The sequence below is a fragment of the Hordeum vulgare genome, chromosome 7H, assembly GCF_904849725.1.
Source record: "Hordeum vulgare subsp. vulgare chromosome 7H, MorexV3_pseudomolecules_assembly, whole genome shotgun sequence".
NCBI lineage: Eukaryota > Viridiplantae > Streptophyta > Magnoliopsida > Poales > Poaceae > Hordeum > Hordeum vulgare.
Window position 1 is genome coordinate 609,178,932 of NC_058524.1, and position 13,002 is coordinate 609,191,933.

Sequence of the window (13,002 nt, forward strand, 5' to 3'; positions counted from 1 at the left end):
TCAAAGAAACTTTGTTATCCCATCTTATTGTAAATCACAATGTAGTTCACACGTTACTTGACATGTTATGAGTATCTTCACGTGTGCAATATGTCACTTATTATTCATGGTCATCATTTCTTCTCGTTCTATTCACAGATACCTAAATCATTGCTCAATTTCCCGCCGCAAAGCGCGGGGCATCTACTAGTACTTCCAACTACGACGGCTACATGTCGAGATTTCTCATCGTAGGAGCACAGCGCGCGCGTACTCGCCCGATATTTCCAACTAGGACGGCTACATGTCGAGTACCGACGAGGAAACTAACAGCGTGTACACTTCTCGGTAAATGTCCCGTAGAATAAAAAAAAGACTCTTTTGTGAAAAAGAAATTGAGGAAAGCAGCACCACAGGCACGGAAGCTGGATCAGGTGCCTGGTCCAAGAAACTGGACCGCGACACATTGGAGCCACCTGCAGCTGCACACGATGCATCCCCCGGCGACCTCTACGGTGTCTGCGAGCGCATCGATCGAAAGCTACACCAAGAAGAAGAAGAAGCGAGACCAACCGAGTCTTCATTCTCTAGAGCCAAGGAATCTCAGGTCTTAGTACTGAGTAGGGAGTTCAGGCGGTCTTCCCGTATGCCGACCATGCAGGTGCCGGAGCAGAGCACCGGGCCCGTGAACCTGCTGAGCCCGGGCCGCGCTTCGTCGCCGCCCGCCTCCCCGCAGCCGCGCCACGGGAGGCTGGTCACCGTGCTGAGCATCGACGGCGGCGGCGTGCGCGGGATCATCCCAGGCACCATCCTCGCTTTCCTCGAACAAAAGCTTCAGGTAACCTTTTCCATACATACTCCTACAGATTACAGAGTACCAACCTTTCCACACATACAGATTACGGAGTATCATCCTGGCTGATCTTGCATGTATCCACTTTTTCATATAGCATCATATACTTGTATGTTGGTGTGACGATTGAGTTGTTGGGGTGCGTAGGAGCTTGATGGGCCAGACGTGAGGATCGCGGATTACTTCGACGTGGTCGCCGGGACGAGCACCGGAGGCCTTGTCGCCGCCATGCTCACCGCGCCCAACGCCGAGGGCCGCCCGCTCTTCGCCGCCAAGGACATCAACAAGTTCTACCTCGACCACTGCCCGAATATCTTCCCTGCCGTCTGGTGAGGATTACATACTGTATAACTCGTAGTCTCACAGGTACAACGAAATCCCCCTCAAACGAGCAACATTATTGTCTCGTCAGCATAAGATCAGCGGGAGCACTTTTTTGGGGAGCCAGGATACCCCTTTTAGATTTCCGACCCCAATTTCATTGAAAAAAACACGACATTCAGGTTTCCGACCCCAATTTCATTGAAAAAAACACGACATTCAGGTTTCCGACCCCAATTTCATTGAAAAAAACACGACATTCAGGTTTCCGACCCCAATTTCATTGAAAAAAACACGACATTCAGGTTTCCGACCCCTCACACACATCCAGCAGAAGCAAATACTTCTGAAGCTAAACTAAAAATGATGTTGCGCGCGATCAACAAAAAAGATGATGTTGATAGCTCGCTATTTCCCGCTATAACTATAACGGGAGTACTTATTATGAGGTATACACAATCTGTTGTGCAGCAAAGGACCTCTGGGCTTGTTCAGGAGCATGATGGGACCCAAGTACAACGGCCAGCACCTGCACTCGGTCGTGAAGGAGCTGCTCGGCGACACGCGAGTCGGTCAGACACTCAAGAGCATCGTCATCCCCACTTTCGACATCAAGCTCCTTCAGCCTACCATCTTCTCGACCTACGACGTACGTAGAACAACAGAAACACGTGCATCTCTATAAACGATATGTCATCCACCCGGCCTACCTAACAATACACGCATGAAACAAAATCTGTATGTGCAGGCCAGGAGGGATGTCTCAAAGAATGCTCTTCTATCGGACGTCTGCATCAGCACTTCCGCCGCGCCGACGTACCTCCCCGGGCATCATTTCGAGACCAAGGACAAAGAAGGCAAGACCCGAGCCTTCAACCTCATCGACGGAGGCGTCGCCGCTAACAATCCGGTACGCCGCCTAAGTTAGGCTAAAGATCTATACCAATTGACTTGTGTGAGGTTGCTACATTCCTTCCTAACTTATATGGATGTGCGCAGACCCTTGTGGCCATGACCCACGTAAGCAAGCAGATCCTGATGAAAAATCTGAACTTCTTTCCCGTCAAGCCGGCGGAGTATGGCAAGTTCCTGGTCCTTTCGCTGGGCACTGGTACCGCCAAGGTCGAAGAGAAGTTCGACGTTGCCAAGTGCAGCAAGTGGGGCCTTCTCGGGTGGCTCTACAAAGGGGGCACCACGCCGATCATCGACAGCTTCAGCCAAGCGAGCGCCGATCTCGTCGATATCCAGGCATCCGTGCTCTTCCAGGCGCTGCACTGCGATTGCTACAGGCGCTACCTCCGGATCCAGGATGACGAGCTCACGGGCGAAACGGCCTCCGTCGACGTGTCCACGACGGAGAACCTCAAAAGGCTCATCGAAGTCGGCAAGGCATTACTGAAGAGGCAGGTGTGCAAGGTGAACATCGAGACAGGCAAGAACGAGCCCGACCTAGAGAGGGGCACCAACGAGGAGGAACTGACCCATTTCGCCCGCGTGCTGTCGGAAGAGCGCAAAGCTAGATCGACTTGGGGCGATGGGTCTGGGAACTTAGATATTACTCCATGAATATCTGTTTGAATTTGATGACCTATGCCATCGCCCATCAAAGCCCTAATGCTCTTTTTGTTAGTATATATGTGTAGATATTGTTCTTGTGTAGACAAACAATGATTTCTGTGATATTTGTTGTATGTTCAATAAATAAAGATGTGAATTTTTGTCTAAAAAGACCACTAACCGAATGTTATTGTCAAAAAGACCACATGTGATATGAAATGCAATAAAAGACCCCCATTTTTCATGACGGCACGCGCGCGAGGTGACGCGTGGTACCTGCCGCCACGGGCCGAGGCGGCGGGGCCCCGCCGCCACCCGGCGAGGCGGCCGGCCGGGCAGGTGGCACCTGCCGCCAGCACTCGAGGCGGCTGGCGGGATGCTGTGCATGGCAGCATGCATGTACGAGAGCACGGCCAGCCAGCTCTTGAGGCATGCATCGTACGAGAGCATGGGCAGCCTGCCGCCTGAAGTGCTGGCGGCAGGTGCCACCTGCCCGGCCGGTCGCCTCGCCGGGTGGCGGTGGGGCCCAGCCGCCTTGGCCCGTGGCGACAGGTGCCACGCGTCACCTGGCACGCCTGCCGCCACGAAAAATGGGGGTCTTTTCTCGCATTTTATACCGCATGTGGTCTTTTTTGACAATAACATTCGGCTAGTGGTTTTTTTGGACAAAAATTCTAAAGATGTTGGCTCTTGTTATGCGCCCCTCTCTTCCTCATGCATACAACGCCTTGCGCCGTGGCCGTTGAAGGCACGACGCCGTTGTGTAACTGTTGGCTCTTCTACGTGTGTGTGTGTGTTTTTCAGAGTCCTTTTTGCGGTTCCTCTCAACAATCTTCTCGGCAAAACCCCCTATGCATGTGTAATGGATGAACTCCGGATCAGCTAGAGCCAATATTAGAACCCACAAGTTGTTGGAACGGAAAGCAAAAATTGTTTTAGCTTTGCTGAGTGATGGTGGTCGTGGAATATGTTGTGATCTACTGCTTCGTTTAATAAAATGAGAAATGAGGCAGGGGGCAACCCCTTTCATTCAAAAAAAGCAGAAAGTGTTGTGACACTGAAGCTACTCGTCAGAAAAAAAGTGATATGAAGTTGTGCCGCCTCAAGCCTTCATGAAGTGTTTGTTATCATGACTAAAGTTGCAGCTCTTGCTCTAGATTTTGCAGTGACCGGTTGGGAACTTGGGATATTGTTAGCAGATTGTTACGTCGGCTACTTGGCACTGGGTTATGGACAACACAAATTTGCTTGCTTTCTCATATGATGTATTGTTTCTTCAACATTTCTTGGAATTGCGCTGCACTCTATACCATTAGGCTGAGGAGAGCATGGGAATCATTGCAACAAAAACGTCTTATGTTAGTTACATAGGTAGTAGCAGTTTACCTCTGAATACGTCTGCTGGAGACGAAATACAACTACGCCCATTGTGAAAATTACTAAAGCAAGAGTTATAAAAGTGCAAGTTGTAAAAGTTGTCAAACTCGTATTTCCATCACAAGTAGTTACTGTACAAACCATTTTTTTCGTTTATTGCAATACTTCAACCGATTCATGTGTGAACGTGTACTGTTTTACGTGTTTGAAATTCGAAGTGTGTCTAGGTGGACATGCATGTGATGGCCTGATGAGGGAGGAGGGATTGTGAGTCCGATGCGCTACGGTAGCGGCGAGCTTAGAGTATCTACAACCGGACCTTGTAAATCCGACCCCTCAAACGTCCGCGGACGCGTCCGGACACGCCCGCAGACAATTACCGGTCACGTATCAAATAATGCATTCTACATCGAGATATCTCAAATTAGCAACCAAAAATCCATACTATCACATGCACGTAAACCTAATACTAAACGGAGCTCGTTCGGCTCCACCGTGCCTATGTCCGGTGGCGGACTGCGCCCCTCATAGTTTTGGTCCGGTCGCCGATGAGGTAGAGTAGGACATGAGACACTAGCAGGCTCACGGGAGTCGAGCTCCACCGTCTCCCATGCCCTACTCTTCCTCGTTAGAGCCCGTAACCCGAACGGTGCTAGTCGATGACGGATCCTTCCCCAGAGGAGTCGACGTCCACCATGACGTGGTACCGTCAACCGCACTAGTGCACCCTACAGGGCGTCGGAGAGTGTGACTCCGCCTCTCCAACATATGCCATCGCGAGGGCCTCCGTCGCATCCCGTGCCCGCTGCCTCGCCCGGCGGGCATGCCACTCCAAGACATCGTCCGAGATCGGCCATGCTTCGTGCTTGGCGCGCCAGCGGAGGGGTTACGCTTCCGCCACGGTGTTCGAACGGCAGACGGACCACGCCGCCTCCGGTGAGGCAGCAACGCCGGATCCAACCACCGATTGTGCGGGCGCAATGGATTCCCGATGTTGCGAGTCCGAGCGCTGCCGTTGTGCGGCTACCTCTCGGGAGCAGTGGAGCGCAAGCCGGATGGCCACCTCCTCCTTGGGGCCACGTGGGACGAGCTCATGGTCGATGGATCTGGAGCTGAAGGACTCGGATTCGCTTCCCGCCATGGCGGAGATGAGCTTGGATGGCGGATGGGAGTGGAAGGGGTGAAAAGGACTCGAGTGAAGTGGCTATGGTTTGGTCTGGCGAGCGGATGGAGACGAATATATGTGGGATAGATGCGGGCTAGTGCGGGCCAGGCGGGCGTGCCCGGGCGTCCGAGCTCCCCCATATCCGCCCCATATTTGGGCTGGAAATGGGTGGTGCCGGTCAGCCCGGGCGTTTGAGGCCGGTTTAAGGGGCCCGTCTGGGTCAAATTTTTGTGACCGGACGGTCTGCCCTGGCGTTTGAGGAGGATTTGATGGGTCCGATTGTAGATGCTCTTAGGAAGGCACCGATATAGTTGGTGGAAGAGGAGCGATGTAACCAACCATTTTTTAAGAGTCAACTACACCACAAGTGCTTGAACTTGGTAAGAAAAGTCGGTTTGGTGCTAAAAATTACGGCATACATTGAACCGGTGATATAACTTGGCTTGGACGTGCATCTACAGTGCTAATCTCTTTTTGTATACATATAACGTGCTGACGAGGCACACCAACATGGTGTGGGAGCCAATATCAGTGACAAAAAAGGCGGAGATGGACGTGCGAACTACGTTTTTGCGAAAAACATCTTAATGACCAAGATGGGCTTTAAATGGACTTCAATGACCGCGGCTCATATTTACCATGATCATGTTTTTAATTCATACATACCATTATAATTTATATTACTACTGAAATTACATAGTATTTTCTAATTGATGCTTATATATATTATAATTACATTAACAGTATTTTAAGTAATAATATTTCTCGTAAAGTAAGTATATGAATATTTACCTTAATGCATGAATACAGCCTAAAAATACATGAATATTTTTTGAATACATTAATAACGCATGATTTCTATTATAGTTTACAAAAAATATTATAATTCGTAAATATCATTTCAACTATAGAAATATTTCTACAAAATAATTTAATATTTGATGGGATGAGATTGACGTTCTTTTAAATAAGAACCTTTTTTAGAATTGTGTGAATATTATTTTAGATAAAATTATTTTTAGAATTACATGAACATTATTTTAAATAATAATAATTTTAGACTTACGTGAACATTTTGTTAAATAATAATATATTTTTAGAATTACATGAACACTATCTTAATTATGTTTCTTATAATTATATTAAATAATTTATTTTATTCGTATATATAATATTTTTTACGTATTCTTATAAAGTGCTATGAAATTTAAAAAAATTAACATTAAAAAATGGCCCATGGTGACTGCAGGTCATTTAAGGCCTATGTGTGTGCTTGTTCATACTCCCTCCGTCCGAAAATACTTGTCTTAGAGATGAGTGTATCTAGACTTATTTTAATTATAGATACATCCAATATATTCATTTTTAGGACAAGTATTTCCGGACGGAGGGAGTATGTCATTACACATAGAAATCACATTTATACATCAAGTGATATGTGGTGTGATGGCTAGCCTGAGAGCTGGCGTTGAAGGTCGTGTGTTTGAACCTTGACAATGTTTTCTGACGGGTGGGGCCCAATTGCATTGTGTCTTGACGGGTGGAGCCCAATTGTCATAGTCACTTTTTAGGGTTATTTTAAGGGAAAAAATGAGAGGATTTTTGTGAGAAAAAGTAAAATATCAGGATGTTTTCACAAAAAAATCGGGCCACATGCCCATCCTCATCTTTCTGTCATTAACATTGGGTCCAACGCTATGTTGGCGCGACTCGTCAGCACATTATATGTATACAAAACGTGATTAACACCGTAGATGCATGCCATGCCAAGTTTTTTCACCGTTTTAATGTATGCCGCAAGTTTTAGCACCAAACTGATTTTTCCTACCAAATTTAGACACTTGTGGTGTAATTAACTTTTTTTAACAAAACAATTGGTGTTTGCACTTATGCCTCTGTTACAACACACGGGTAAAACAGTTAAAATACAAACCAGTATTCTTTGATGGATGGCTCATGCATCTGACTGACTAGATTTGTCACGCAATAAAATATAAACATGTAGCTAACAGTAGGATGGCTCATGCATCTGACTGACTAGATTTGTCACGCAATAAAACACTTGTATTCTTTGAATTTTTAAAAAATATTGTTGAGACATTAGTAGCCATTAAGCACACATACATGTTTATAGAAAAGTTTGTAGACGAATGTGCTATGCAGAAACTTTATTTGGGTTTATTTCAACTATTTTAGTTGTTTCCACGCAAATCATTATTCGATTTTATTCGTCACTATGATATATCATTACATATGTGGGAAATTATTGTATTTTTTAAAACGAACTCTACTATAAGTCCTTCCATTAAGTGTCTCATTATGTCAAACTATAGACTATCGTACTTATATATACTTTTTTTTTATCATTTCTGCTTCTCATTCATCAATCCATCGGGGTATCCCATCAACAATTTTCAGACTAAGAGGAAGAAGTGGAGATGTGCGCGATAAAGGATCACGGGAGGGAGCTGGAGTTAGGGGACATGGTTGCCGCCACCGCATGCGGGTTGGGGCGTAACCCTTGCATTTACATGGGGCGCTGTGTGGGAACCAGGGGACGTGGTCACTGCGGGAGGAAGGAAGGACTCCTATAGTCCTATGAGGAGCTAGAACTGACATGGTCATGCAAGATATGTGTGTGAGGAAGGAACAATGACTCAGAGGTCAGGGGAGAGAGACGCATTTTAGTATATGTTTTTTACGATTTCATCTTATCTCAAGGGTAAGATGGTCAATATTTGCAAAAAAAAAATAGTTTTGTACCTGTTACACAATCAATGCCTGATTAACTGATGGAATTGGCAAATGTTTTAATTAACGCAAAATTCAAATGATATAATTGGAACCGGGAATTTCTGACTGACATGTGGCATATGAGTAGCATCTGAGTGGTTCTTTATCCTGGGGGGGGGGGGGGGGGGGTTGACACTATGATAGTGTAAATCAAAGATGCCATCAGGTTTAGATACACCCACCTTAACTCAATATCGAGTAAAACCACCAAAGCACACTAGACATGTGAGAGAAATACCGCCCACGATTCATGAATCACAAAACCACCTCCGCAGAGCTTTATCGAAGAGTTTGATCGGCCCCATTGCTAAACGTAAAACGATCCACAAGGTACAAAATATAGTTGCAATGTAATTTGATATAAAAAGGTAAACTTACCTTATGTTTTTCTGAAACGCTATTTATTTAATATTTCTTGAAAAAAAAAATATCATACCTTTGTGATTAATCTTCTTCAAGTTAAAATACATTTGTGATTAAGCTTCTTTTCTCATATGAGAGAAATCAAGTACTCCACATACAATTTCAATTTCGAAAAGATTATTTCTGCATATGCAACAAGCACTAAAATACTTAAAAAACTGTATGCAATAACATCATTCGAGAAGCAGCCTAGTTGATTCGGAAACTTAGATATCAAGAGTGCAGACAAATTCCTTGTGGATGTAATCTCTCGTAGAACCTTTGACTCCACATACAATTCTTTACTGCCAAACCCCGAGTGTTTATTAGCTTTGAGTGCAACCTCAAGATGATCACAAAAAAAGAAGGGGAAACATCACCAGACAAGGGAAAATTCTATCTGCCTCATTCTGCGGCAGATTGTAGACCAACCGCAGAGCCAATGATCGCCTAACGGCCCATTACATAGATTTCACGTTCTGATTTTTGTGAACGTTTGATTTATTTTAATTTTGGAAACCTTCCAGGGGTTCTTGAACCGTTTCTTTTTATTGGTTCCTTTTCTTGTTACCAGTTTTTTCCTTTTCTCTCTTTTTTCTTTTTCCTATTTTCTATTTCTTTTAAAATCCTTTTTCCTTCTTTTCTTTTTAAGTTCATTTTCAGGAAATATTCGCTTGTTTAAATGTTCACAATTTTATTTAAAAAGTACGTTTTACATCCATTGTTAAAAGCTTTAAAAATTCCTTTTTAAAATTTTGTTTAAAAATTCATAATTATTTTTTCAAAAAATCAGAATTTTTCAAAAAATATTGCGTTTCTCAAAAGTGGTCGCCAGTTCAAAATTTGCTTGAATTTTGAAAAGATGTTCATGGTTTTTCAAGAAGTATTAGGTTTTATCATTGTCATTAGTTTCTTTAAGGGTCGCCCTCATCTTTTAGTAGAGCTAGTTGGTCGCAGTGGCTAGCAGCGCACGACATTAGTATGCAGTCGTGGTCATGGGCTTGATTCCCATCTTGCACATTCCTTTTTTTTATTTTTTTTACCTGTATACCTAGTGCTACTATAAACGAGTCGGACCAGGTGAGTTTTCCCTGTGCGCACTGCCTACTCCTTGCGGCAATGTGAGGCATATAAGAGGTCCCTCAAGCAAGAAAAGGAAGAGCTTGAAACCTATTTATGTGCCTTGCGCAGCAGTCAATGTGCATTTGTTTAATTGACGCGTGAAAGTATCTGAATTGAGTAGGCCCATCTAAGGATGCAATGAGAGAGAGCTATTCCCGAAGCTTCCTGGTCGGGTTTTAAAATTGTTGAAATTCTTTCAAATTTCATTAACCTTTTTCAAAACAGCATACTTTTTTGAAAAATCAATAATGTTTTAAAAATTCATCTGTTTTTTTTCTAAATTTCATTCCTTAGCAGGTTCAGGGTCCCCTCCTCATCCGAGACACTTGACTAAATTGACCTTAATTTTTCTAAAATATCCTCAACAAAAACATTAGTCCCACAACATTTATGTTGACATTAATTGACAAAAACACACTGCCACACATCATGGCAGTATCCTTGACGATGTCGAAGGTACTGAGTCACATATGCACACTTTTATTGTTCTCACGTATCTTATCCGCTTACTTACCACACGGCTGCCTCCGCACATCATGAAATTTCGGATAAAAGTGAGGATTCAATCTTATAAAGTTCAATTTGTGCTCTCAACCCATTAACAATATCAATATGAAGCTTTTAAGAAATATTTTTTTATTTGTTAAATCGGTGAGAATTACCTAAATTTTATCAATAATTAAAATATATGAAACTCTCATATTTATACAAAGCTCTTGTACTTTTTGATAACTAATTATATTTTAGTGAGAGGACATTTCGTTTAAACTCAAACATTGGCGTATGCAATTTTTCCAAAACTCAAACCACATCTTGGAAGAATATATTTTTATTTTTCAAAGTTGGTTCCCTAGTTAGAAATATTTTGCTAAACCGAATTTTGAGAGATACACAACGTGAAACAAAATAACATTTCCTCAGCTATCTTATTTCGTTAGTATAATGTTGTTTGTAAGCATTCAAATTCATTTTAGTTTCTCTTTAAATATAATTTATAGGTTTCTCTGGGATAATAATCTAAAAAATATCTTGAGATATGTTATACTCTAACTAGGTAGAGAATTAGGAAGTGTTTGTGATATTTAAGCCTAGTCTGTTTTCAAAATATTTTGTCATTTTTTCTTGGTTCTATTAATGATCAAATATGTTGATGGCAAGTTGAACAACCAATCGATAAGGCAATGGCTATGCATGCTACCCAATGACATTTTTGAACCGGGTTTTGGTTACCAAACCAACTATGCCCCCGAATTTAACCCTTGTTTGGTGTAAGTGCATCTAGTGTCACCCCATGTTGGTTTTGGAGTATTGAAGACAAACTTGGTTGATGTACTAATGTGTTGTGTGAGAGTACACAAGATAACGTAGATAGAAGTCTCTGAAGATTTGGTTTATACATTGAATACGTCACCTAAAATGTCTGAAGACATTGACAACAATGTTGGTGTGCAAAAATACTCGCTTGAAGACAATGGAGAGTGAAGACTTGGTCTTGGTAATTTAATTTTCTTCTTTCCTAAGTCATAAGAACCACCATACAGCTAAGTGGGGTCAAGGTGATACGAAGTCAGAAACTGATGTGATGCTCAACCTAAACCTATGTCTTCGAGTGAAGACAATGAGAGAAAACCTCTTCCACAATTGGTTGAGTCGGCTTTGCTTGTAGCCGAAGTAAAGTTGTTGCATATGTTTGAAATCCTACCATCGGGACATGTGTCGGTTGGCCACCCACCGAGGGTCACATCATTCATATCATGTCGGGTTGCCCTGGCTATAAATAGCCACCCCCTCAACCATAAGTGGGTGCTCCGAGTTATTGCACGACCTATATCGTTTTAGAGTTACCCGATAACCCACAAGTATAGGGGATTGTTTGTATCCTTTTTGATAAATAAGAGTGGTGAACCCAATGAGGAACTAAAGGTAGAGGGTGGTGCCAGTAGGTGACATTCCTTGGGCGTGAGTGTAGCAGCGTCGGACTTTACCAAGCTCCATGACATGTGCCATGGAGAAGTTCTTCTTCTGTAAGTATTATTCCTCTCACATGACATGATATCTCAATCTTTGGTTATGTTCGAGTTATATGATTTGGATTGAGATTGGCAAACCATTCCTTCTGTCGCATCTTCTGGTATTGTGAATACTCCATTCATAGCGGCCCCTCTGCTATGTTGGTATGTGTATTTGTCATGTGGAGTAGCAGTGGAGACTCAATGGCTGTGGTGCACCTATTTTCTGTTGCACATAGACCGCTTCGCCTTTTCTGCTATCATGGAGAATTGATTTTAGTTGCTGCAATATAGTATCAGGTGCTCATACATGATTATGGTCCCCTATATCTCCTTGTCGTATCTATACACATGATCATTTTTAATGCATCGATTTTTCCATTTGCATCATTAACTGATCTTTGGTTTTGTCATCAAGAACTCTTAGATTCGGGTGTACATTGAGGGCAAGATAGCTATTCATGTTCAGATGTTCTAATCAGAGATTATTCTTGCATAGCCGGTTCAGTAAAAAAAGAATCCAAAAATGCTTTCATGTTCTTCGCATCCAGTTCATCTTATTATGAAAAGCTTTCTCGCAGAACATCGATATGAATGCGCCTCTTGATATCTATAAGCAGTGGGTTCGACGGCAGTAGGTTGATTTAAACCATGGTAGACGCTATACATTCAAAATTGTTGTATCTACAAATTTTCTCAATGAATTCAGAAAGTGATCCATATATAGTTATAAATAGGAAAAAGACTTGATCGACAACTGTTAGGTTGATCTCTTTCCCCAATGGGCCCAACGGCCCATTGGACCTTGACTCACGCCCTGATCGGGGGCGTCCAACCCAAGTAAGGCTGGTGGGCCCCTGTCGCGCAGTGCTATAAAGAGGAGGTGGGGACCATGGCACAAGACACGGGGTTCGCCGCCGCCACTGGTTCCCCACTCCTAACCCTAATCCGATCCAGAGGGTAGCACTGAAGCGATGGGAAGTCCATCACCGCCACTGCCGGATCTCTCTCCTTCCCCACTATCGTCACCACCTCACGACGGTCACCGGAGGGAACTCATCGAGTACGACATAAGGTAACATACTACTACTCTCACCGAACACATCTAGCCTTGTCGATCCACGGGATCTATCATTGGTATCATGAGCCACGAGGCTTTAGATGAGTTTCGGTTGAAACATGTACAAGAAAAGATTTCCCCATCCCCGATATGAACCCGAGAAGGGCAAAGTTCTAAGAAGAAAAAAGGCTTCACCGGAGTCCTCTCTGGCAAAGAGCGCCGCCTCGGCCGCGCCTGTTCCTCTCGATCCCCACACGCATCGGCAAGCCGAGGTGTGGGGAAGAAGAACCCACCTCCTCGGAGGCAAAGTATGGATCTAATTAGATCCAAAAGAAAAACGAACAAAGGAATCAGATTGGATCCG

General features: G+C 43.7%; 1 protein-coding gene across 1 annotated transcript; it reads left to right on the top strand.

Annotated features, from left to right (window-relative positions):
• Nucleotides 1-560: 560 nt before the first annotated feature.
• On the top strand, nucleotides 561-2,872 carry LOC123413609 (patatin-like protein 2). Its single transcript, XM_045106546.1, has 5 exons — nucleotides 561-817; nucleotides 980-1,161; nucleotides 1,625-1,802; nucleotides 1,902-2,063; nucleotides 2,153-2,872. The coding sequence occupies exons 1-5, from the start codon at nucleotides 626-628 to the stop codon at nucleotides 2,717-2,719; spliced, it is 1,281 nt and encodes a 426-aa protein (XP_044962481.1). The 5' UTR covers nucleotides 561-625; the 3' UTR covers nucleotides 2,720-2,872.
• The last annotated feature ends 10,130 nt before the right edge of the window (nucleotides 2,873-13,002 follow it).

What these genes read in the sequence shown, in the direction of transcription:
- LOC123413609 (XM_045106546.1), top strand. Translation starts at nt 626, where the DNA reads ATGCCGACCATGCAGGTGCCGGAGCAGAGCACCGGGCCCGTGAACCTG. An exon ending in TCCTCGAACAAAAGCTTCAG is followed by an intron (nt 818 to 979) that starts GTAACCTTTTCC and finishes TGGGGTGCGTAG; the next exon opens with GAGCTTGATGGGCCAGACGT. An exon ending in AATATCTTCCCTGCCGTCTG is followed by an intron (nt 1,162 to 1,624) that starts GTGAGGATTACA and finishes TCTGTTGTGCAG; the next exon opens with CAAAGGACCTCTGGGCTTGT.